Source organism: Zonotrichia leucophrys, chromosome 4 (genome assembly GCF_028769735.1).
Source record: "Zonotrichia leucophrys gambelii isolate GWCS_2022_RI chromosome 4, RI_Zleu_2.0, whole genome shotgun sequence".
NCBI classification, from domain to species: Eukaryota; Metazoa; Chordata; class Aves; order Passeriformes; family Passerellidae; genus Zonotrichia; species Zonotrichia leucophrys.
Window position 1 is genome coordinate 43,223,158 of NC_088173.1, and position 21,189 is coordinate 43,244,346.

Below are 21,189 nucleotides of genomic sequence, written 5' to 3' on the forward strand. Positions count from 1 at the left end.
ATACGGGAGGAGGGCCATGGGGACGCGGGACGCAGGGCCGAGGACATGGGACACAGTGCCGGGAACACAAAGCTGGGATCACAGGACAGTGAGTTGGGAATACAGGACAATGCTGGAGAGATGGAAAGCAGTCTGGGACATGGGGATATAAGGCTGGTGACATGGGGAGCAAGAATGGGGAGAGGGACACAGTCTCAGGGACATGGGACACGGGCTGGGGTATAGGACAGGGCTGGGCAGAGGGGACACAGTCCTGGGGACACTGGACACAAGGTTAAGGATACAGAACACCAGGCTGGGGATATGGGGCACAGTCCCAGGGACATGAATGCATCACGGCTGTGGGGCAGAGGAGGGGACAGTGCTGGGGACACCCAATGTAGGGCTGGGGGCGGTACAAGGACTAGCAGGGGCTCATCACCCCAACCAGCCCTATCTGAGGGCTCAACCCCTCCCTGCCCAGCCCGGGGACTGCATTTAGGCTTCGTGCCTAGGCTGGGCTTTTGCTGAGCCTGGCATTCGTTCTACAGCTCGGTTTTGGGTCGTTCCAGCCCTGCTCAGCCCCAGGGCTCCCGCAGGGCTGCGCTCCCCCTGCAGCAGCAGCGTGACGGAGACCCTGGGGTGGGGACCAGCAGCTGTGTCCAGCCCAGGCGCCGCCTCGTCACAGTGCCCGGGGCCGCAGGTGCAGGTGACACCGAGGACATCCTGCCCGGGACACAGGGCTCCTTCCCAACGAGCGCTTAAGGTCACCGCGTGCCTTTCTGCGCCTCAGCAGCCGAAACAGCCCTGGGGCACCTGCCCGCCTGTCCTGCCGGCAGCCCAGGGGACACAGCCCGGCCACCCACAGGTTTGCAGCCTGCCCGCAGCAGCGATTCACAGGGCAGAAGCTCTTGAGCCGGGAGGGAGGTGGAAATGAGCTGCACCAGATGGATTTGGGGGAGTGGGAAGTGTCTGGCTACAAGGGCAGCTGACCCCAGAGGGAATCTAGAGCACAGGGATTGATGTAGTCACTCAGATCTGCTAGAGCCTCTGGCTTTTGGAGTAGGTTTTCAGCAAGGAGAGAAATAGAATAAGAATTTAGAGATGTGTTTAACTCCCTTTGTTTTCCCCCTCCACAGGCATCTGCGCAAAAAGCTCTGGCTGGACAGTGGGTGGAACAATCCTCACAACCCTTATTTGGACTCAGCTTTGGGGAAGAGCTGCAGCTCCCCAGCAGCGCTGGAACCCAGGTTGGAATCACAAACCGGAAAAAGGGAAGGTTTGGAATTTTTTTGTACCCATGAAAGTGGACTTGGGGAGAAAATCCAATTTGCTCCAGGAGATATTGCACTGCTTCCTTGCCTCGAAACCCCCGATCCCAAAACCCCATATCCACCAAAATTGGGGCTCCTCTGTGGTAGTTGCTCATCCTCTTCCCTCTTTCTCTCTTTCCTACAGGAATTTCTGCTGAATCGATGTCCATCTGAGCTGGGACACAATGCTGGACTGTGTCACACAGGGATAGAAAGGGAAGTTGTGAACAGCTGGGGACTCTGGTGGGACAGCTGGGAATCACAGCTAGTCCCCAGACTCCACTGGAACGAGTGGACAAGGTTCAGCTCCGCCCTGGGTCCTCCGGGAGGGAACCCGAGCAGGAGCAGCCTCCGGGGAAATGGGTGGAGGGTGGCACCGGGTGCGTGGAGCCTTTCCCACCCCAGGGCCCGCGGGGATCCGGGACGCGGGGCCGGGACTCCCGTGGAGCGCGGGGTCACACCGCCCTCTGCCGGCGACACGGGACAGGTGGCACCGGGGCTGTCCCCGCCCCGACAGCGCCTGTGTGACCCAGGCACAGCACCCCGCATAGTCCAAGGGCTGCGGTTCCCTCGGACACAGGAACAGGAGGTATTTTATTCCCGAAACAGAGCACGAACAGTAGAGTTAATGCATGAGAGACAACAGACTCAATGCAGGTCAGAGATTCCCGGTGGAAGATAAATAAATTACACAAAGAAGGAAAAAATGGTTTGATGGAATGAGGGATGTAGAGATTGGACTCTTCCCAGAGTGTGTAGTGATTCCCAGGCACTGGAACATGAGGTGGGTGCTCAGCTCTTGACAGGGGTGGATGCGGTCTTCATGGTCTTCTTCAGGTGGTGGTAGTTGGGCAGGATCTTCATGAGGAAATCCAGCTGCAGCGTCTGGGGCTGGAAAGGGAGGGCAGGGGAGGTGAGGGCACAGCCGAGGGGGACAGGAGGTGGCAGCCAGCGTGTCCCTGTGCCCCCCCCCCCCCCACACACCTGAGGCCGCTCGGTCTGCACGCGGCGCAGGCAGTCGGCGCCGTAGATGACGGTGTTCTCCGGGATCACCTCGTAGGTGTTCACATTGCAGCAGGCCCCGATGATGCAGCCGCTCGTCAGGATCACGTTCCTGCCTACAAAGGCTGCCAGGGAGAGCAGAGGGAGGAGTCTCTGTGAGAGCTGTCCCCACAGCATTTACAGCAGGGCCAAAGGCACTGAGTCCAGAGTTACCTTTGGATTCTATGACGTTGTTGTCTCCCACCTTCATCGCTTGGGAATCTACAGGTCTGTGTTAAGTAAAATTGTAAAAGGCTTTGCTTTTTTTCCACAGGTGAAAAACCCTGATGCCATTTTCAAAGCACCACCCAGCCCTGGGCTATCTGAACCCTGAGAGAGCCCCAGAGATGTCTCCCCACCGTGGAGAGATCCAGAAGCACGATGTGCCAGATGGTTTGTCATTGCACAGCCAGGATACAGCACCCAACCTCAAAAACATTGTTGGTGCCAATGACCATGGGCTTGGGCTCCACATCTTCGCTCTCTGGGGTTATATTTTCTGGGTACCTGCGGAAAGGAAGAACAGATTTCCATGCCTGAAATAAACAGTGACAGTGCTCTGTGTGGCAGCTCAACTTCGGGACAGATTGAAGGCACAGATATCCCACCCAACTGAGCTGAACTGTCAGAATTTTGAGACTGCTTTGGATTAAGATTCTTCTACTCTGTCATGTTGAAAAGGATTCAGAAAGGAACGTAGAAACCATCCAGTATCTGAAGGGGGCCTTCAAGGAAGCTGGAGAGGGGCTCTGTCAGGAACTGGAGCGACAGAACAAGGAGTAATGGGCACAGACTTAAAGAGGAGATAAATTAGGCTACATAAAGGAAAGAAAATCTTTACTGTGATGGGAGTAACACACTGGAATAGGCTCCCCAAGGCAACAGCGGCTGCCCCAACCCTCGAAGTGTCCAAGGCCAGGCCTTGTGATTCTGTGGCTTCCCCCCATGCCATAGTGCCACACATGTACACAAAAGCACGACGTCTGGTGATTTTTTTTTAACAAGCTCTACCTCCCCAGGTTTTTTAAGCCCCCCCCGGGCGTCGCACGGACCCGTTGATGATGAGCGCCTGCTCCTCGATCAGGTTCCCCTCTCCGATGACGATAGGCCCCGCCTCGGCGATGATGCGGGCCTTGGGGTGGATCACGGTCCGGGGCCCTGCGGGGACAGCCCGGCGTCACCCCGCGCCCGCCCCGGCGAAACGGACGGGGCCGGGCCGGGGGACAGGGCCTTACCGATGGTCACGTCCCCGCGGATCTCGCTCTCCACGCACACCACGGCGCCCGGCGCGATCTTCACGCTGCGGGGAGTGATGGGGCGGTCACCGGGGGGTCCGCCCACGAACCGGGAGGGGACGCCGCGTGCCGGGGTGGCCGTGGCAGGGGGATCGGGAAGGGACCGGGAGGGATCGCGGAGGGAGCGGCCCTCACTCACCTCTTCTGCGCCTTCTCCGCCATGGCCACGGCCAGCGGCGCCTGCGCGGGGCGGGGCCCCGGGGCTGCGCGGGCCGGCCCGGCCCCGGCCGCTCCCCTGGGAACCCCGGGACCGCCTAGGTGAGGAAAGCGGCTCGGAAAGGGGCTCGGCTGAGGCGGACACCGGGACAGAGACAGCGAGTCCCGTGTTTAGGGGCTCAGAGAGCGTCCTGCGTGTTCATGCTTGAGAAACAGACACCGAGTCCCCGTTTGGGGGCACCGGGCTCTTTTGGCCCGCTTTAGGGTACTGAAATAAAAAAATAAATAAGGCTTTTTTTTTTTTCGCCCCTCAGAAGTGGAGACAAAGTTGTATGTTTTTTGGGGGAGTTCCCAGTCCCGCGCTGTTGGCACTTAAGTGGAGCCAGCCCACGCGAGCAGTGTCAAGGCAGTGAAACAAACAAATCAGCAAACTGCAACCCCTGCAAGCAGCCTGTTCTTCATCGTAGGCCTCTGCCTTGTTCCTTTCCTGCTCCACCCTCCCAAAAATAATAAATAGTAAACAGTAAATGAAGCCCTTCCCTGAGAGCCTCCCTCCTCTGGGGGTGCTGGCAGCTGCACAGGACGCGGGTTCTCTTCTGTCCAGGTTATCCATGCTATGAAAGTCACACTCTCAGGTCCAGGAGGGAGCAGGAGCTCGACTGTGCCACCCTGCCCCGCAGCAGCAGCGATGCCACGGCCGTGCGCAGGAGGACCAAGCTCCCCACCATCACCAGGACAGAAGTAGAAACTCACAGGTTCTCTATCAATGGCCACTTCTACAACCACGAGGTAGGAAATTTTAGGCTTGGCTTTGTCACCCGCCCCCCTCTCTCCCCCCAGGCCCCGCTCCCTCCCCAGACCCCCTTCTCCGGAGGGGGATCCCCTCCTAGTGAGGGGGCCCCTGTAACTCGGACCCCCCACCCCAGGACCCCCCAGTGTGATGTAGGGACAGCCGGAGCCCCGGCGGTGTGGGGCGCTGTGTTGCACTGCAATGGGGGAACCCGCAGAGCGGCTCCGGCCCCGTGTGGGGACCCCAGCGAGGGCGGGGGCGCCGGGCTCCGGCCGTCAGGGCTTTATTATTGCCCGGCACCCCGAGCCCCGCGGTGCGAGGGAAGGAGGAGAGGGGAGGACGGGGAGACAGGAGAGATGGGGGTGGTGAGTGAGGACGGGGAGGGAGAGGGGTCGGAGTGAGGAGGGAAGCGGGAGAGGAAGGGAAAGGCCGAGGGGGCAAAAGAGGGACGGTGGAGAGAGGAGGAATAGAAGGGAGTAGCGGGGAAGGGACAGGACGGGAAGGAGTGGGGGGGTCGGGTTTGGGAGGAGAGGAAAAGAGGGGAGAAAGAAAGGGAATACGCGGAGAAGGAAGCAGGGGTAGAGAGAGAAACAGAGCGGGAGGCCGAAGCCTCCGCGCCTTACCTGCGGAGCCCGCACAGGGAGCTCCCGTCCGCACCGTGCTCTGAGTGAGCAAATGGTGGCCGAGGTGATTTCCGGGGTCTAAATCGCCTCGGCCCCGCCCCGCGCAGCCGCCCTCTGCCCCGCCCTGCACACCTGTGCTGGTACTGCCCCTTGTACCGCCCCTGTTACCGGCCGGGCCCGCTCCCTTCACCGCCCGGCTCCGCCCCTGGCACCGCCCCATGGTCTGTCAGGTCCTGCCCCTGGTCTCGCCCCCTGCGCCCTCAGGCTCCGCTTCCTGCGTCGTCAGGCCCCGCCCCCCGCACCGCTGTCCCGCGGCCACGCGGGGGCGCCGCGCTCGCACCGCGCTCCGTGTCCGCCAAAGGGCGCCCTGCGGGGGTCCCGCCCCCACACGGCGGCTCCGCGCCCGCCCCAGGGAACGGCCGCGATTCCGCAGCCGGCAGCGCCCCGTGCCCGCGGCCATCCCGGGCCCCAAACCGATCCCCGGGCCGGTACCGCTTGGATCCGCCCGACGGGGGAGAGGCGGCACTGCCCGGCACACCCCAGCGGCGCTCTGCCCCCACCCCTAACACGGTGGCGGTGGCCTCGCAGCCCCGCCCCGTGCCCGCGCTCCGTGGCCCCGCCCCTCGCACCTGTGCCGGCGTCGCCCCCCTGTCCCCCCCCCGTCCCGGGGCCGTCGCTCGGCGCCGTGCGAGCCCCTCCCGACGGCTGCTCCCCCCGGGGACCGCTCGGAGCCCGGGGCGCTGAGACGGGGCCGCGACCGTGGCCCGGGGTGCGGGGGCCGAGCGCCGCCTGGGTCTGCCGGGGGTCCCGGGCGGCGCCGCCTCTCCCCCGTCGGCATCGGGACCGGAATCGGTATGGGGCGGGAGGAGCCGCTCCGGGCCGGGCGTTGGGACCGAATCTGACACTGCCGCTCCCGCCCCGGAGGAGCGGCGGGGAACCGGGCCGGGACAGCGGCAGCCGTTCTCCGGTGCAGACGCTGAACCGCGACCAGGACCGGGCCCGAGGCGGGGGCTCCGACAGGCACCGTGTGCTCGGGGGTCCACCCGGCCTGTGGGCGCCGCCCCCCAGCTGCCCCGGCCGTGACATGAAAGTTTGATAAGGAAGAGTTAATCCAGGAGAGGAGGCCATTCCATGAGTCCCTAATAATTTATTTTCAGCTTTCACACATAAACCATCAAGAACAGGACGTGGTTATCTCCTGCATCGGCAGGATTTGGTCCCGACCTGCGACTCACTGTCAGTGCAGATCCCTGGGAGAAAAACCCGGGATCTTCTATAAAAACCAGCTCTATCTTCATCCCAAGGGGTGCGGTCTGAGAGGGACCATCTGGCCTCAGGGGGAGTGCAGGGTATGTGGGGAGGCTGGGTGGATTTGGGGGTCAGGGGTCTGTCCTGGTTTAGGGCAAATCTGGGAGGGAATCTTCACAAGGGGGCCTCTCCAGAAAGCAAACCCACATGGCCCCTCCCTGCAACCGGTTCGGGAAGAGTTTCTTGGAGAGAGGTGGAAAGAACCTGTTTATTTAACAGGCTCTGCACCCCCCGGCACACAAAATGAATAATACTGGGTGACACCACTCTTTCACTGCTCGGACAAAGATGACAAAATCAGAAAGTCTCTCTCGGGGATGGTCGCTCTGTTCTCAGTCCCTCTGGCACTGGGGCAGCTGCTGCAGCCACAGAGTGCGAACTCTCGGTGTTCCCAGGTCCCAGTCCAGAGCAGGTTCGAGTGGTTCCAAAGAAAGGAAAGGAGAAAGAGTCCAGGGAAAATTTGGACTGTTTAGCTAAACTAGCTAATGAGCAGAAGCAAGAGCAAGCAGAAGCAAAGCAGAAGCAAAACAGAAGAAAGAGCAAAAGCAAAGCGAAAGGCAAAAGCAAAAGCAGCACCATGTACTGCCCCGTCTCGGTGTCTTGCCAGCCATGGGGGAGCAGCTGATAGGAAACCCAAACAAAACTTGCACCCTTCAGAACCATTCTTGAAGGCACAGAACATGATATCCAGCATAAGCAGAACACAGGGATGGGGATACAAGCATCACAACGTCACCTTAGGACAGGGTCTCACTGCAGCAGTTGGATCTCCAGCCCTCCCTCTTTGCTTCCCTCTCATCAATTGCCCAGGCAGGACTAGAGGGGATCACTTCAGCTGGATCTTCTCCTCTTCCTCGGCTTCTCTTAGGACCCTAGAGGATGATAAGATGCTGAATTGTCATTTTTCTAGGGACAAAGGGAAAGCTGCACTGTTGGGAGCCCCCACAGAGCTCTACAACACTCCCAGCAAAAGTCTGGGATGGGGCTGCAAAGCAGAGACCGCAACCCAGCAGTGGCAGGAATGAAACCTGAGGTGCAGCCTGGAGCTGAGCTTCCAAGGATAACAACCTTGGCATTGCACAGCAGCACCAGCGGGTTTGGGGTACTGACATCCCAAAAAAAGTGTGTGTCCTTCCTGAGGATCAGACAGTATCCTAAGCACACAGGGCTTTCCACTCACGGGGTGCACGGAGCGCTTTTCCTCCACTTGTCACCCGTGTTCATCATCCGTCACAGATCCCAAGGTCTCAGGGCCACCCATCCCTCTTTGTCCAAGTTAATGATTCAAACCGTCTGGATCTCTGAGGCCCTGCCAGCCAGGCCCCAGGGGGCAGGCCAAGGATGCTTGCCCTCTGGGGTTAATCATTCTCCCAGCTGCTGCCCCTGCCTCCATAAAAACCCCGGGATGGGACTCCCGGTACCGCTTCCCGGCAGGAGGAGGAGAGCCAGCTCCAGCATGAGGGCAGCCCTGGCCCTGCTGCCGCTCTTGGCCGCTGCACAAGCCTTACACCGAGGTAAGGGAGGTGATCCCGGGGCTCTGCTGGCCCTGGGATGAGGAGGACGGGGGTGGGGCCTCAATTCCAGAGGTTTTCAGTGGTCTCCCCTCTCCCGGCCTGCAGCCAAACCCCTGGGCAGGAGCAGAGAGGGAAGGGAAGGGCTGAGAGGATGGGTTGGGATCCAGGATGCTACTGTGGGGTGGTGCTGGAGGAGGTGGGATGGAGAGAGGACAGAGCCATAGGGACTGGCGTTTTCCTTTCTAAAGGAAAAGAGGATTTCTTGACCCCCCTTGGGGAGAACGATTCCTGTGCAAAACTCACCTCTTGGTAGGATCGATGCTCTGCCATCCTTTGCTGCCTTCTCAGCTCCACAGGGAATCCCCCAGCTGCCAAAAACCACCTAAACTTTACCTCTCCCACATGGCTTTGTGCAAGTGAACACAAATGCCCCAAGCTGGGTCTGGGAGCCGATGTTCCTGCTGGGAAAGAGACAATTTTTCCATGGCTTCTCCTATTCTGGAACCCCCTGCCTTCACCCTGTTCTTCCCTTGCCACCAGAGGGATGTGACCCTCAGAGTGATGGCCCAAAGTCCGGGTTTTGGGGAGGTGACCCTGCCCCAGGCTGCAATCCCAGGGAACACCGGGATCACTGTTTACCCTGCTGCTGCCAAGGTCTGGCCCCACAGAGTCTGAAGGGAATCGATCCTGTTTTTCCAGGGAGGGCAGCACTGCTGGGAATGTTTTCACTCCTGGCTGCCCCGTGGACCTGGCCCCAGATGGTTTCCCAGCCCTTATGGTTTCCAGGCCCTGCCAGAAAATCCAACCCCACATATTCCATACTCCAAACCTGCCATATAATTAACCTGTAGCTCTCCCAGCTCCAGAGAGGGTTTTCTCCCTGTCCCTTTCCCTGGCTGCAGAGCTGGAGCAGCAGCCTGGACACCAGGGGTGCTTCTCCCAGCCTGGCTGTGACAACATCTCCCCAGGGACCACCTGGAAAAAGTGGTGGAAAAATTGGAAAAAGAAGTAATAGAGTGAAAAAAATGAACAAACCCCAAGTGAATAAAGCAGCGTGTTCCGTGGTGACAGAGCAGTCCTTGCTCCTTACTCACAATTCCTCCTTCTCCTGCACTTTCAGGGAAAGCTTATGTCCGGGAGAAGGTCTGCCAGGAGTACAAGATCCTGGGCAAGGAGAACTTCAGAACCCTGTAGGTATCTCCTGCTGCTGGTGCCCTCCCAGGAGCCCTGACACCTGAGCCAGGAACAGAAAACAGTAAATAAAAATCATGGAAAAGGGCAGATGGATTCAATTCATCAAGAAGGGGAGATGCAATTTAACCCCAGGCTCTGATTGCTATTAGCCGGAGAAAAGTTTGATTCCTTGTTGAATTCCTAAAAAAAAACAATTAAGCACCTAAATGATTAAGAATTCTCACAGAGCTGACACACAGTCCCCTGTAAGTGGCAGCCCCCAGCCTGGAAGCTGTTCCAGTTCTTTCCTGGCTGTTTTCCAAGGAATATGCTGTGATTTCTCTCTGCACCATGGCCAGCACTGTTAAACCCATTTGGGCAGAACAGTCCTTTGAGGTGATTTCTGATTGAAGATAAAAGCTCACCTGGCTCTCTCTGTCGTTGCTGCCAGAACCATCATTGACACCAGCCGGAAATATTCCAACGGCACCTTGCAGGAGATCGGCCACCTCGTGCGGGAAATCGTCTCCCTGGCCGAGACCTGCTGCGCCGACGGGGCCGACCCCTCCTGCTACGACGCCGGGGTGAGCCTGACCCAAACCATCCAACAGACCCCAGAAATGGGCGAAGGCGATGGCGTGGCCATAACCCGCTGTCCCCCTCCCGCAGGCCACGGCGCTGTCGGAGAAGTCCTGCGCGGCCGACTCGCCCTTCCCGGCGCACCCCGGCGCTGCGCGCTGCTGCGGCCAGCAGGGGCTGGAGCGCAAGCTGTGCCTGGCCGCGCTGCGCCACCCGCCCCGGCCCCTGCCCCGCTTCCTGCAGCCCTCCGACAGCGAGCTCTGCCGCGCCTTCCGCCTGGAGCCCCGGGAATTCGCCGACAGGTGAGCCAGGCTGCGCCCGGCCGGGTGCTGGCACCGGCCTGTGGCACGGGCTGGCAGCCTGAGGGGCTGCCTGGAGGGGGTTCCCATCCCTGGAGCACCTCAACGCCCCCAAACCCCTCTTACACTCCCGATTCCCTGATCCGGAGGTGCTGGATCTCCTTATCCCGTCTCTGCCGCAGGTTTCTCTATGAGTACGCCAGCAGCTACAGCCAGGCTCCCCTGCCTGTGCTCCTGGCCTCCACCACCACCTTCCTCTCCATGGTCTCCACCTGCTGCATCTCCTCCGCACCCACTGCCTGCTTCCTGAAGGAGGTGAGACCCCCATCCTCACTGCCCAGGGAGCCAGGCAAGCACTGTGCTGATTCCCACTTCCATCCTCTATTTGTGGCAGAAACGGGAGAGGAAAACCCTCTCCCTACTCACCCTGATGTCAAACCGGATCTGCTCCCGCTTCTCGGCCTACGGCAAGGACAAAGCCAGCTTCAGGTATGGGGGGAAATGGGCTCTCCATCCTGGGACAGGGCTCCTCTCTCCTGCTGCAGATCCTGTTGGCAGGCAGCATTTAGGAAAACAAGCTTGAATTCTGCTGTGGATCCCTGCAGTTGCCCCGTGCACAGCACAGGCACAGAGCAATCCCTGCGCTCCCCATCCCCTCCCTCCCTTACCCTGCTCAGAGCTGATTCCTGGGAGGGGGATCCAAGCCCCCAGCCCCACTCACCCTGTACTCCCCAGCTCCCTGACCTCTCTGGCCCAGAAGATTCCCAATGCCTCCTTCGAGGAGCTGCTGCCCCTGGCCGAGGACGCTGCCGAGGTGGCTTGCCAGTGCTGCGACTCCATGGCCGAGGACTGCATGCAGAAGAAGGTAGGGGGGCTGGAGCCCAGCCCGAAGCAGCTCCAGCAGGAGCTCAGGGGGCTGAGGGCTCCTGCACAGGCCCTGCTCCCTCTCTGCAGCTCTTGGAGCACACGGCCAGAGTCTGCTCGGCGCTGTCGGCGCGGGATGAGCGCCTCGCCTCCTGCTGCCAGGGGAAAAACCTGATGGAAAACCACTTCTGCATCCTGGCCATGCCCCCAGCCCCAGCTGCCAGGCTGCCAGAGCTACCAGAGCCCACCAACAAGGAGCTGTGTGCCAAGGAAGGAGCTCTCCATGCCACCAGGTGAGCGGGACCCACGGCAGCCAGGGGGCAGTCATGGAATAAAACCATTTAAGCTGGAAAAGATCCCTAAAATCACCGAGTCTCACCAGTTCCTGACCCTGTTCCATGCTTAGGTTATTATGGGGATAACCAGGCGAACATCCTCAATTCTCTCAGGGGAATTGAGGGCCACCTGAGGCTGCACAAAGATGCCAAAAGCGAGCCCCATCCCAGTCCGAGCAGCAGCCACAATGAGAACTCACCTGAGCTCTCCCGTTTCCCGCTCCAGGTTCCTGTTCGAGGTGGCCCGGAGGTATCCCAGCCTCCCCGAGGCCGTCCTCGCCAAGCTCTACGACACCTCCGGGAAATTCCGCGAGGAATGCTGCTCCTCCAAGGACCCCTCTGCCTGCTGGGACAGCAAGGTGAGTGCTGTGGGGGCTCATCCTGTTCCCCCTCATCCCAGTGCCCCCCAGATCCCATCCTGGTAACTCCCCGCCTCTGCCCCCAGCGCCAGCGGATCGCGGCGGAGCTGTTCCCTTTCCTGGCAAAGGCCGAGCAGCTCTGCGGGCAGTTCCACAAGCTGCCTTTCCTTGAGTTCAAGAAGAGGTGAGCCTTTCCCTTCCCCCCACAAAAAACCCACCTGGGTAGCTGGATGCAATCAGAATCCGTCCATAATGCTGAGGATGCCAAACCGGGATGCAGCAGGAGCCGCGTGGCTCCGCTTCCCGCTGTAACCGCGTTCCCCATCGCAGGCTGCGGGACAGTCTGGCCCAGTCCGAGCCCAGCTCGGCGCCGCTGGAGCAGCTCCTGGAGCAGCGAGCATCCTTCGCCTCCTCCTGCTGCCTGCCGGACGCTCCGCCGCTCCTCTGCGCTTCCAAGGTAGGGCCGGGCCCCTCCTGCCCCCGCGGGGCCGCAGCCGCTCCAGGGCTGCCCCTCGGCTCTTCCCTCCCTCCCCAGGTCACCTCGGAGCTGGGGGAGCTGTGCCAGGGGGATTCCTGCCTGCTGGCATAGGCTGCCGGCCGCAGGGATCGCTTCTCCAGGGATCGCGCTCCGACGGAGCGGCAACACGAGGCGGAGCTCGGGAACACCGGGAACACCGAAGGGAGCATCGGGGAGCTGGGCTGGAGAACGTCCGGCAGATGGGAGGTGTCACCGAGCCCACCGCTTGTGTTCCTGCAGCCAAAATAAAATCAAAAGTGCCCTGCAGCGCGGCTGGAAAGACTTTGTGCACCCTCGGGGCCGTGGAGACGGTGGGAGAGGGGTCCAGATTCACCTCCGCAGGCAGGAACAGGTCCCAGCCCTGATTCTGGGAGATAAAGCTCTAAAAAACTAAGGAAAACCAGGGAAAAGTCTCACCAAATGCCCCTAAAGACAGCAATCTCTGGGTATTGGGGTATCCAGCTACGTGGAAGCATCGGCACCCAGAGAGGGGCACTCTGGGCACCCCCAGCCCCCACCTGCCCGGCTGAGCCCTCCCCAGCACAGGGAGGTGGATTTTGGGGGTGCTGCAGGCAAAGAAGCCCCGGGTTGGGGTGCAGGAGGATGGCAAAGCCAGCCCAGGAAAGCAGGAAAATCCCCCGAGGGCAGATGTGGCAGCTTTGTGCGCAGCAAAGGGAAGGACAAGGGGACACCTGGTGTGCAGAGATGAGCCAGAGCGATAAACCAGAGCCAAACCCAGGAAGAACTCCCTGTTCAAGGCATCTTGTCCCTTTTCTGGGGAGCACTGGCCGTCCCTGGATCACTGCTCGGTTGCCCTGGAATGTGAGAAACAAGATGGATTTGGCTGGCGCCATTCCTGTCCATCTCCTGCCAGGGCCACTCTTATCGTGGGATACAGACCTGGGCAGAAAGGAGAAACTGCTTTTAGTTTGGTTTTGGCTTTTACTTTTTTCCCCAAGGATCCCACTGGCCTGGGACAGTGCCTGCTGATGCCAAGGCACTGGATCCACTCACCACCCTCATGTCACAGCCCTTGGCATCTGTTTTCCAAAATATTAATTGCTAATTATTTCTAATTCTTTCCAGCTAATAAGTTGGGTTTCACCTTGTTCTGTTGGGGTGGGTGACCCACACCTCATTCCTGTGCTCAGGTTTGCATCCTTCACATTCCAGATGTGCAGGGTAAGGGCTGGCAATTCCAGTGACCCTCTGGGATTCCAAGGAAAACTGGGGAAATGCCATGAAGCCAGCCAAGGATATCTCTGCTAGGTGACACCATCACTGCTTATGGGGGGAAAAGCCACCCAAAAATACTCAGCTGCTGTTCAAAACAGCACAAGTAATAATCCTCCTACCAAAACCACCAGATTCCTTGGAAAGTTCAGGCTGCTCCTGCTTGATGCCAGCCAGCATCACCTCCCCAGGGATTCCATCCAGTCCTTGCCAGCCTGGGCATAAACCAGTTGGCTTTCCCACTCTGTGTTCTAGCTGGGATTTATATTTGGGGTTTTTATAGCAATTTTCTTTCCCAGCTCTCATTCCTCCTGCCCTTAGCCCGGTGACACAAGGTGGATTCACCTCATGCCTTTTCATCCCACCACCTCCCTAACCCATTTCCAAAAATGTAAAGGAAGTAGAAAAGTTCCTGACTTGGTTGTGTGGGTTTTTTTTTAAATTCCCAGCCTTAGTGCTCAGCACAACACCTCCTGTCCAGTCAGTCTGTTCTCCAGGAACTCATCAGGTTAAAGCAGGAATTCGGTGGCAATGCAGGAATTCCAGGGTGGCATCCAGGGAAGCATCACTTCACTACAACCAGGGAATGTGGGGCTGCCATGGGAAAAGCCCAGTGAGGATTACCTAAAGCACTGAATAAAACAGCTCCAACATTCACCTGGCCAGTGCTCCATGAAGCCTTACAAACAAACCTGAAAGTGTTTTATCCACCTCTGAGACCTGCAGGGCTGCTGACTTCCCAGAGCCTGCTTTTCCCAGCCCTTTTGGGCCTGCAGCAGCCCAGCCATCGGCTCCAACCCCCCAAAAAACAGACAGGAAAAAGTCTCATACCTCCTTTTCATTTTATTGGTCTCCCAGACTGTGTACAGCACATTCCCAAAGCAGCAGCAAGCAGTTTTCCTCTTGGCTTGGCTCCCCCCAGGCTGGCCCAGCGAAGCCCGGGGATGAAGAGCCTTTTACAGGAGGGGGAGAGATGAGCTCACACCAGCGCCTCCGGCAGCTGCGTGGAATTGAGGATCCACCTCCCCGCCCTGGACTCTGCTGAAGCAGGTGCCCAAAACGATGTCCCCTGGCACCTCAGGGCCGTGCTCCTTGCCTGGGCACGGGGATGAGCCCTCCACAGCCCCGTGGCATCGCCTGGGCACCAACACCTCCCCAGGGACTGGCGCTGCCGGGGTGGTCACCGGGCCCCGGTTGGAGTGGGAGCCGCTCCCGTGCCGGGAATTGGGAGCTGCCGGGGCCCTGCTGCTCCACTGCGTCCCCACCTCCGGCGGTACCGCCTGGGTGGCGCCAGGGACACCCGGTCCCATCCCGGGATGCCGATGGGGTCCCCCCGCAGAGGGTCTGTGCCCAAACCCACAGCCGAGGACACGGGCACCCCAGCGGGCACGCCGCTGTTGTGGCGCCCTCGCGTGGCCATTGGGGGCACTGCAGGCGGGCCACCCCCGCCCCAGCTCAGTGTCGCCGTCTGGCGGCCGCGATGCGTCAGCGCAGCCCCCGGTGCCTGCCCGGGCAGGGTCCGGACCGCAGCTCCGGGCATCGCAGCCCGCAGCGCGGGGCTACGGGAGCCAACGGCCCCGACTCACCCAGTTCTGCCCCGGTTCTCACCTGTTTTCCACCGGTTTTGCCCGGTTTCCCTCACCCGCTCCCTCCCCTTTCCCGCCCGCTGTCGGGAACCGGGAGGGCGCCTGGGGACGCTAAGCTCGGCTCGGCCCCTGCGGGGAGGCGCGGTAGCAATGGGAGCAGCTCCAGCACAGCCTCCAGGCCGCCCAGGACGGGACCCGAACCCTGCAGAGCACCTTGGATCAGGAGCAGGACCGGGACCATGATCGGGGCGGAGGCGCCGCCGTTGTGTCGCCCTCGCGTGGCCACTGCGGGCACTGCAGGCGGGCCGCCCCTGCCCCAGCTCAGTGTCGCCGTCTGGAGGCCGCGGTGCGGCAGCGCAGCCCCCGCGCCCCAAGGACATCGGCGACACCACTGGGGACAACTTTCCGTCACCCCTTTATTCAAGCCGCCGCACGCTTTAGCCCTCGCCCATGCAGCCAGCCGCTGCTGCCGTCCGGGACCCGCCCGCAGGTACCGGGAGCTCCTGCGGAGAGAGCGGAGCCTGTCGGTCTCGGCATCCACCCCAATGAGGGGCTCCAGTCACACCGGCTCGGTCGCCCCCCCGCTCCCCTGCACCTTCACGCGATGCCCGTTTCCCGCACATCTTCACTTGTGGAAGGTCCGTCCTTGTTTAGCGTTTCCATCTCTTCTGCCTTCCTCTTCCTACGCTGCCTCCGACAGTGGCTTGACAGGAGGGGGAAAATCATAAAAACCAACCAAACAAACAAAAAAGAGGCAGAAGGGGACATGGCAGTGATGGTCCTCCCATTCCCTCGGCTTTTACCCTGCAGAAGATCCCCAGGGCATCGCACCTGCTTTCCAGCCCCAAAGGAATGTCTCAGGCCCCTTCCAGCACCTGCAGGACCATGTCCCACCAGCCTGGGACAGCCCCAGTTCAGCCTGCCCGAAGCCAGGCGAGCCGGGCAGGATTTACTCGCCCTTCCCTTTCCCTTTCCCTCCCCGCCCCGTTCCCCCACGTACTGGCTGCAGAGGCAGATGCCAACAACGAGGATGATGAGGGCGGCGATGGCGACGATCAGGGAGATGATGACGATCTGTCCCTGGTCCCCTCGCAGGTAGAACAGATCCACCCTCTCGCAGCGAGCCCCGGTGTAGCCCCGCTCGCACCTGCCCGGGCACAGGGCGGTCCCAAAAGCTGCCGTGCTGCCCATGCCCCCCTCACGCCGCTTTCCCGGGGGGACGGGCGCATCATCCCGCGCCGTGTCGCCGTGTCCCCACCGCGGGTGACTTACACACAAGCGGGGGCCTGCTCGGCCACGAGGAAGCGGCACCTGCCCTTGACACAGTAGTGCTGGTACTCCTCGGGGCACCGCGAGAAGTGGCCCTGCCGCCGCGGCTGCGTGCCGTTCCCTGGGGTGACAAGGGCGGAGAGCGGCCCCAGAGGGGTGACAGCTCTGCCCAGAGGCAGCAGCGCCCCTGAGCCGCCGCATTCCCGCAGCAGCTCCGAGCCAGCCCGGCCGCAGCCAGCGGGGGTGGCACGGGTGTCCTTGGCACGGCGATGCCACACGGCCACGCTAGACACAACATCTGCTCATCCGCCATCCTGGCCCTCCCTCCTGCTCCCTTCCACGGCCTCGGGCTGCCCCCGGCACGCCCTTACCTGTGCATGCCTTGGCTGTGCCGCAGCTGAGCCCCTCCGTGCCGTGCCCGGCCGTCACGTTGGTATCGGCGCCCACGCAGCTGAAGAGTGCCAAGCCTGGAGGGCAGCGAGGCAGCTCAGAGGGGGATCCGCAGCACCCCCAGAGGCACAGGGGGGGCGCTGGCAGCGGGCTCTGCAGCTGGGCCCGCGGCCCCCCTGCGCTGGCGGCATCAGCTTTTCCCCAGGGCCGGGGGAAGGGAGAGCCGCTCCCGCCCTCTGCCTCCACCCAGCAACGCCCGGCACGGAGCTCTGCGAGCCAGCCCGGTGGGTTTTGGACCACACAGCCCGGCCAGCTGCTGCTCTGCCCGGGGAGGATGCAGGGAGGGATCCCCAGGGAGAGCAGGGCTCATGGAATCACTGATGGATTTGGGCCGGAAGGGGCTGTAAAGTTCATCCAACCCTGCTGCCACGGGCAGAGACACCTTCCACTAGCCCAGGTTGCTCCAAGCCGTGTCCAACCTGCCCTTCAACACTTCCAGGGATGGAGCAGCCACAGCTTCCCTGGGCACCCTGTGCCAGGGCTCCGCACCCTCCCAGGGAAGAATTCCTTCCCAGTATCTAATCTAACCCTGCCCTTTGTCAGTGCGGAGCCCTTCCCCTTTGTCCTGTCGCTCCGTGCCCTTGTCACGAGTCCCTCTGCAGCTCCCTTGGCGCCCCTTTAGGAGCCGCGAGGTGCTCCGAGGTCTGCCCGGAGCCCCGCACAGCCTGGGAAACCGGAACGGGGGCAACGGGGGCAACGGGGCCACCGCGCTCTCCCCGTGGTCCCGCGGGTGAAACCGAGCCGGGCGCGTCGGAGCGGAGGTAACCGGATCGCTGGCATACCAGCCTGACTCAGCACGGCCCCGCTCCCGCCCGGCCCTCCCCGGGGATTCACCGGCCCAGGCGGCGCCCAGGGAGCGGGGACAGGTCCTGCCTGACGGGCAGGGCCCGGGTGGCTCCCGCGGAGGTGGCTGCGAGGCGGGGCTGCGCCGTCCCGCGTGGGGGCACTTGGAGGCTTCCCAGGGAGCGGAGAGTTCGCACAGCCCAATCCTGGCAGCCTGGCCTCCCGCTCCCTGTGTCCTCATCCGGCACCTTGGCAACAGCGGCGGGAGCTGCCCCGAGGCTCCGGGTCCCCCCCGTCCCGCAGCGGGGACATTCCCGCCGCACACGTCCCTCCTGGCTATATATAGCCAGCACCGCCGGCCCCGAGAGAGCCCGGCAGGGGAAAGGGAGCCCACCGCCCCACCCAGAGGGTGGGAGCTGCCTGCCCAGAGCCAGGGATGAGCCATGGGGCGGCTGCAGCCCGGGATGCAGCTGTGGGCGGCGTGGGCACAGCCGGGACAGGCAGGGAGGGAGGCTGACTTCACTCGCGGTGACCGAGTTCACAGCTCGGCATGGAAAGATCCCCACCAAGCCGAGCTCCCCACCCTTATTGCATCCAGATGCGGAGTTCTGGCACCGTCCGGGCTGGCAGCCCCTCGGCAGTGCCAGCCCCGGGGAGGGGCTGTGCCCACCCACGGCCCCGGGGGCTGCAGGTGCCAGCACCCTCAGCTCCCCGATGCTCCGGCTGCGCTATCTCGGGCTGCAGCCTCTCCCGAGCAGGCAGAGATAACCCAGGGAAGCATCCCAAGCTCTGGATTGTTTTGCTGTTGCCACCCCCACGCTCTGCCGGGAAAGCCCAGAGTGCAGGGGAGCAGCCAGCCAGGACGGGCCGTGCTCAGAGGGGACACAGCGGCCCCAAACCAGGTCGGCCACCCTCGGCTTCCTCCTGCCAGCACAGGTTCGGCAGGTTTGGCCAAGCGCTGTCACCAGCCCTGCCAAAGGGCCAAACCCAAGCTGCTCCCTGCGGAGGGAAAGGCTCCCCCGAAATTCCAGTGCCAGGCAGGATTCCCTGCCAGGGAGGGTCTCAGCTCCCCAGCCTGGCTGTGGTTATTTCCTGGCAGCCATCGGCACACACCTGTCTGCAGCTGCCTGCTTCCCCAAAACTTAGGAACTAACACAGGAATTAATGCTCACACACTTGTGGAAGAGGTACTGCCCCCCTGCCCCGCATCCCACATTCCCAGCGCTGCCAAGGATGGCCGCGGGCACTCGGGCACCCGTCAGCAGCGTCCCTTCAACAGGTAGCAAAAGCATCCCGCTCCTGCTCCAGGATCCAGCCAGGACATCCTGGCCCCCACGCTGCCCCCAAGGGATTCAGGGATTCAGAGGCATTAAGGGAGCACTGGATTGGTGGGGAGATCCAGGATGGGACCTGGGGGCACAGGGGGAGGCCAGGGACAGGACTGGGCATAGAGGAATGGCTGGCATGGATGGGATTGTCCAGGGGGGCACAGGGAGCCACTGGGATGGGACGGGGCCAGCACCAGGATGGGGTGTGAGAGGCGGGAACACAAGGGTGCAGCAGCAAGGGACCCGAGGAGCAGCAGGGTGGGATGGGGAAGCACCAGGACAGGCGGGGGAGCACCGGGATGGCACCAGGAGGCAGGTGCAGGATCGTCAGTCCGGGAGCTGGAAGCGGCGACACCAGAGAGGGACAGTGCCGGGACAGGGGGTGGCACCGGGCTGGGACAGCGGAGGTGACACCGTGCAGGGACGCGGAGCGCCGTGCAGGGGCGGGAAGCACGGGGCCGGGACGGGCAGGAGCAGCCTGCCAGCTCTGGGTATCCCGGGGCGGGCAGGTGGCGGGGCGGGGGGACGCCGGTGCTTACCGGAGGCGAGGGCCAGGCAGAGCAGCAGGGTACCGGGGCCGCCGCCCGGGGCCGGGGCCGCCGCCGCCTCCATGCGCGCCGCCGCCGCCTGCCCGGTGCCCGGTGCCCGGCAGCTGCGGCGGGGCGGGACGGGGGCGGCCGCTCGGGCACCGCCGCCCTGCTCCTCCTCCTCCTCCTCCTCCTGCTGCGCCTCCTCCTCCTCCAGCTGCGCGGCTCCCAGCTCCCTTTGCCGGAGCCATCCCTCGGCCGTGCCGGTGTCCCCTCCCCGGTGTCCCCTCCCGGGTGTCGCACCTACACGTGTCCCACCTCGTCCTGCCAGGAGACGCCTCGCCGCGGGTCCCTGGGGATTTGGGCAGCCGGAGGGATCCCCCATCCTGCCCGGCTTCCAGGCGGGGCTCTGGGCATCCCCTCTCCAGGCGGACAGAGCGCCCCAGTCCAGCCCCGCCTCCCAGAGCGTTTATCCGTGGCCAGCTTGCTGTGGCAAGGCGGATCGATTCACCCTCCCAGGGGCCCTGGCGGGCAAGGACGGCCGCCCCAATTACTCTGCAAGGGGCTGTGCCTTCGCAAAATACACTTCGCGGGGTGATTTTTCCCTCGGGGTGTGCTGGGAGGGCATTCCCGCTCCCCGAGTGACATCCTGGGGAACAGAGGAGACCCACAAGGGGTGAAGGCAGGGATGCTCCGGCGCTGTCCCGGCTCCCAGCGGGGCTCGGGGGCTCTCCCGGCAGAGAGGGGCAGGGAGCGGCCGCGGAGCCCCCGGGCGCCGATGGAGGTGGAAATGAAAGACTGGAAAGAAAGGGTGACCTCAAACCGCAAGCTGGCAGCTATTAATGTGAGTGCTGGCAGCCACCCAGCCATGCCATTTGGCCGCTGACCAGCGGGTGAGCAAGCTCCCCTAGCCCTGGCCAGCCAGAAATTCCTGCTGCAGGCTCCGGCACACCGGGACCGCCGGGCCCTCGGCTCCCGGCCACGCCGGCTCCCTGCCAGCGCCCCCCAAAAACAGGCAAAGCGTCGGAAACCACCAGGATGGCGCAAAAGCTCTCCTGGGGGCTTGGGCAAGACCAGCAAAACTGGCAGCTGGCACAGGATGTGGCACAGGGCACCCAAGAGGAGCTGGCTTCATCCCGGTGGAGTGGGCAAAGGCAGGGAGCAGGCAAAAAAAAAAATTTAAAAAATCCTCATGACCACTAAAAGAAAAATTTCCCTTCGTATCTGGATAAAATTGGTGGGGGAAAGGCATTTTAAAGAGATTTTAAAGGGATGAAATGCCTCAGGGAAGATGGTACCCGCAGCAATGCGAAAGAGATGGCCAAAGTTATCCCCAAAAAAGGATCTCTCGCCGCTCCCGGGAGGCCGTGCCGGGAGGAGCGGCCGTGGTGACCGGCAGGTGGCAGCTGGAGCCCGGGGCTGGCGGCCCTCGGGGCGCTCCGGGCTCGCCACAGCCCGGCCGGGGCACCGCGAACGCCGCTCGCACCCGGGGCCGCGGCGAGGGGCGGCGGCTGCGCCCAGCCCCGTCCCCCAAAACACTCCTGCCCATGGAAGCACCCAAAAACAACAGGGATGTGAGAAGGGAAGCAGGGAGAGGATCGCGCTGTTCCCACAGCAGCAGCATTATTTTCCCTCCTCCCCAGCTCAAGGAGAGCGGAGATGCTGATAGCGCCCGTCCAGAATGGAATGCCAGCTGACTTGGATTTTGTGCCCGGCTGGTTCAGGCCCAGAGCCAGGATCCATCCTGAGAAAAGGCCACACAATACAACAGAGCAGAGGGCTGAGCAACCCCGGGTAAAGATAGCTCGGCCACAGCCCGGGCTCTGAAAATCCTTTTCCATTGTGAGCATGCAAAAGCCTGGGGAGGA

At 62.2% G+C, this 21,189-nt stretch overlaps 4 protein-coding genes across 7 annotated transcripts; 2 read left to right on the plus strand and 2 right to left on the minus strand.

Annotated features, from left to right (window-relative positions):
• The first annotated feature begins 19 nt into the window (after positions 1-19).
• Positions 20-1,974, plus strand: LOC135446904 (uncharacterized). Its single transcript, XM_064711415.1, has 4 exons — positions 20-88; positions 531-847; positions 1,119-1,229; positions 1,438-1,974. The coding sequence occupies exons 1-4, from the start codon at positions 46-48 to the stop codon at positions 1,972-1,974; spliced, it is 1,008 nt and encodes a 335-aa protein (XP_064567485.1). The 5' UTR covers positions 20-45.
• On the minus strand, positions 1,868-5,239 carry DCTN6 (dynactin subunit 6). The gene is made up of 8 exons (XM_064711416.1): positions 5,198-5,239; positions 3,768-4,052; positions 3,569-3,633; positions 3,386-3,491; positions 2,752-2,840; positions 2,508-2,555; positions 2,277-2,419; positions 1,868-2,183 (listed from the first exon to the last, which is right to left on the minus strand). The coding sequence occupies exons 2-8, from the start codon at positions 3,788-3,790 to the stop codon at positions 2,085-2,087; spliced, it is 573 nt and encodes a 190-aa protein (XP_064567486.1). The 5' UTR covers positions 3,791-4,052; positions 5,198-5,239; the 3' UTR covers positions 1,868-2,084.
• On the plus strand, positions 3,847-12,412 carry GC (GC vitamin D binding protein). Of its 3 annotated transcripts, none has more exons than XM_064711413.1 (14): positions 3,847-3,886; positions 4,389-4,573; positions 7,940-8,019; positions 9,140-9,209; positions 9,644-9,776; positions 9,862-10,073; positions 10,253-10,385; positions 10,465-10,559; positions 10,806-10,935; positions 11,025-11,227; positions 11,496-11,628; positions 11,715-11,812; positions 11,959-12,085; positions 12,164-12,412. In XM_064711413.1, the coding sequence occupies exons 2-14, from the start codon at positions 4,551-4,553 to the stop codon at positions 12,215-12,217; spliced, it is 1,491 nt and encodes a 496-aa protein (XP_064567483.1). In that variant the 5' UTR covers positions 3,847-3,886; positions 4,389-4,550; the 3' UTR covers positions 12,218-12,412. The 3 variants fall into 3 exon arrangements, with proteins under 3 accessions (XP_064567483.1, XP_064567484.1, XP_064567482.1); XM_064711414.1 differs by lacking the exon at positions 3,847-3,886 and adding an exon at positions 4,229-4,247; XM_064711412.1 differs by lacking the exons at positions 3,847-3,886; positions 4,389-4,573 and having other exon boundaries at positions 7,345-8,019.
• Positions 12,413-14,206: 1,794 nt separating this feature from the next.
• On the minus strand, positions 14,207-19,443 carry BTC (betacellulin). 2 transcript variants are annotated; one of them, XM_064711418.1, is made up of 6 exons: positions 19,334-19,443; positions 16,605-16,700; positions 16,237-16,354; positions 15,965-16,111; positions 15,560-15,667; positions 14,207-15,467 (listed from the first exon to the last, which is right to left on the minus strand). In XM_064711418.1, exons 1-5 carry the CDS (start codon positions 19,404-19,406, stop codon positions 15,562-15,564), a joined length of 540 nt encoding a protein of 179 aa, XP_064567488.1. In that variant the 5' UTR covers positions 19,407-19,443; the 3' UTR covers positions 14,207-15,467; positions 15,560-15,561. The 2 variants fall into 2 exon arrangements, with proteins under 2 accessions (XP_064567488.1, XP_064567489.1); XM_064711419.1 differs by lacking the exon at positions 19,334-19,443 and adding an exon at positions 17,715-17,793.
• Positions 19,444-21,189: the final 1,746 nt, after the last annotated feature.